The sequence below is a fragment of the Myotis brandtii genome, unplaced genomic scaffold (assembly GCF_000412655.1).
Source record: "Myotis brandtii unplaced genomic scaffold, ASM41265v1 scaffold166, whole genome shotgun sequence".
Taxonomy (NCBI): Eukaryota; Metazoa; Chordata; class Mammalia; order Chiroptera; family Vespertilionidae; genus Myotis; species Myotis brandtii.
This window is the reverse complement of record NW_005356087.1, coordinates 695516-698502: the sequence shown is the minus strand read 5'-3', so window position 1 is coordinate 698502 and position 2987 is coordinate 695516. Positions and strand designations below refer to the sequence as shown.

The 2987-nt window shown below is 39.7% G+C and overlaps 1 protein-coding gene across 1 annotated transcript in view; it reads right to left on the bottom strand.

Annotated features, from left to right (window-relative positions):
• Nucleotides 1-470: 470 nt before the first annotated feature.
• The window catches only part of FREM2 (FRAS1 related extracellular matrix protein 2), a 358247-nt gene continuing 355730 nt past the window's right edge, over nucleotides 471-2987 (bottom strand). Inside the window, exons 23-24 of the mRNA XM_005862726.2 lie at nucleotides 2233-2379; nucleotides 471-1032 (exon numbers count right to left, since the gene is read on the bottom strand). Coding sequence (XP_005862788.1) covers nucleotides 520-1032; nucleotides 2233-2379 — 660 coding nt within the window. The 3' untranslated portion in view covers nucleotides 471-519. The remainder of the gene's footprint in view (nucleotides 1033-2232; nucleotides 2380-2987) is intronic.

The window sequence follows — 2987 nt, the reverse complement described above, 5'->3', positions numbered from 1 at the left end:
ACCCTTGGTCATAATTCTATGCTGTCTTCACTTACTAGAAAACTTGTCATAATAAACAATGTGCATTATTTTCTCAGACTACCAATTACAATATTTCTAGTAATAAAATGTTATACAACCAATGTGATACTTGCACCTTCAAAGTTCATACAGTAGATGCCTCTGAAATGGCTCAGAGAGTCTATCAGCACCTTTGAATAAATTCATCTCCATTGTGTAGCGAAAATGCCTAAAATGAGAAGTACATTCTTTGCTGTCCACTTATAGCTCTGGGTATATGTGAATACATTGTTGCTGCTTTCTGGGCAAGAGGGAAAAATGTGGTCTGTGGTCTGAATTTTTCCTTTGATGCATAACAGAGTAGACAGAATTCAAATCAAAGTTTATTAGCACAGTCAGGTCCTCTAAGCAGCTTCGTCACAGAAGTTCCCAATTCTCTGCCATGTATAGAAGCATTTGGATTTCTGTTCTTTTAAGTCTGAGGCACTTGAGGAAAATGTTGAATTGCACCCATGGCCATCAAACCTCTGAGCTATCGCTGTGGTAGCTATGTGGGGACATCATGGGCTCGCTGCTGCCTGAGCCCTTTGGAGCATCCTTCCTCCTGGCACTCCTCTTGCTCTTGCATATCACTGCTGCAATGGCAATGAGGCCAAGAGTGAGTAATCCCACTGCGATGCCTCCCATGACCATGACCAGGCTGACCTCAGAGATGGGACTGTTGCGCTCCCAGGGGAGGATGCTGTCAGGAGGAACTCTTCCTTTGGGGTCCTGCTGCTTGTTGGTTCGGTCCAGGGAAATGTGCTGGATGTTTGTTCCCCGGCTGTTTTTAGCCCCAATTGCCCATACCAGTGGGGGTGTGCTCCTGATCTTCCTCTTCTTCCTGCTCTTGGTAGTTGGCTGGGGCTTTCCTGGACTCACTATAGAGTGGTACTGGTACTCCACACTTCTTTTGCCAATGCCCCTGTTGGAGTTGTCTTTTGATCTTACTGTGTAGATCGTGTGTATGTACCATTCTCGGCCCAGAGCGACCTAAAAAACACAACACTGTTTGTTAGAAAATTGTAACTATGCCAACTTAATTCATGACTATTTGCAAGAGAAATTATGGCTGTAATAATAAATGCTAATTTAATTTAGTGTGCAAAATTAATATACTTACTATTGCTGCATGTGTAGTATGTGCAAGGTTTTCTGTAACACTCTAAATTATTTTTTTCAACAATTAAGGGAGCATGTGCCGGTAAATATTTGGTAATCTATAACTTGTAGTCATAGGATGTCAGAACTGTAAAGAACCTTAGATATCAGTCTAACTTACTAAGAATACATAGCAGTTAAGTAACTTGCCCAATGTTACTCAACTAGTAAGTGGAAGAGGCAGGACTAGAACTCAGATCTTTTGGACCTCTTTTCTAGTATGTTCTGCTGCATATTTACATATAAGACTATAGAAAAGTTTTCTGCTTTTCCAGAACTTGATAAGAAGGGTTTTCTGATGGTCCTTTGAAGCCTTTAGGATTTAGAAGAGGTCAAATGCTTCCAGAGTTAACAGTAATAACAGAAACAAAAATATATACTTCTACTTCAGAATAACAAAATGTGTTTCCTTAAGATTCTCTCTTTAGTTTGAATAAGGATAACACATTTCTCCGACCCATTCTGTCTGAACAATTTTTAGTAAATATCCTAAAAGTCCCAAGGATTCAAAATGTGAACACATCTCTGAATTTGTCTTACTTATCTGCTCAGTGTAGTTATGGTCACCTGTGTCTGTTTTTACTGTCTATCTCTAGGTTATAATTCTTTATCTTGGTTTATAAAGTTTTTGAGAGTAGAGATTTATGTGCTGTGCACATTGTTTGTCTGAGTCCAGGAGTTCACACAAAAATGGCCATGAAAAGTCAACAGAAAGAAAATTTTGCATAAGGAAAGCAGAGTTCCCACCCATCAGACTTAGATTTATTCTGGGCTGAATAAGGATCTTTATTAAAAATTGACTTAAAAAATAATAATACATTAATAAAAATAATAATTGCTAGTGTTAATTAAATGCTCACCCATGTGTGCAGTATGGTTGGTTGTGGTTTACATGCATTACTCAATGTTCACACAAACCAAATGACATATTATTATTACTGTATTTACAAATGAGACATCTGAGGCATTTAAATATTAAGTAACTTGCATGTGGTTACATAGCTATTGTAAGAGAACTTGGTATTGGCCCACCTGAAAGAGTGGTGTTGAGTCCACTTTGAATCCATCGGATCCAGGCTGATTCACTAAAAGAGTAGCTTCAGGGTCATCTGCTGCCAGTTTGGCATTAAACAGAATATTTCCAAAACTGGTGGCTTGTGTCTCTGGCTGAGCTTTGTCCTTTAAGAAATAAGAAAAATAAGGATTGCTGTAGAAAATGCCAAATCATGCAAGCTTAGAATGTTTTCCTATTAATTTTGTACAAGTACAAATTACCATTTAATGTCACAATTTAGTTTCATTTGAAAAGATGTTATTATATTAAAACATAAGACAAAAATGCTTAACTTTGAATATGTACCTAGTTCATTGTTTGGGTCAAAGCACTTACTCTAATGAAAAAAATGTAGTTTTGGCAGAGATTGCACCATCAGGGAGACCTCATATACCTCCCAGGACCCTACAACAGAATGCCCAGGGACCAGCTGCCTCAGCTGCGAACCGATGAACACCGGGACTCCAGCCTCCCCGACCACAGGTACTTAAAAAGTCTGTCCAGTGGGAGACAAAGCGGCGCTGAATATGTGGATGGGCCCTGCACCTTCTCAGAGAGCAGATAAAAGGAACAGCTGAATCAAACAACACCCACCCAGAATTGGTGAATTAGACACAGCTGGTGAGGCAATCCATGGACAGAAAGGTCAGATATCACCTAGAGCAGTGGTCAGCAAACTGCGGCTCGTGAGCCACATGGGACTCTTTGGCCCCTTGAGTGTGGCTCTTCCACA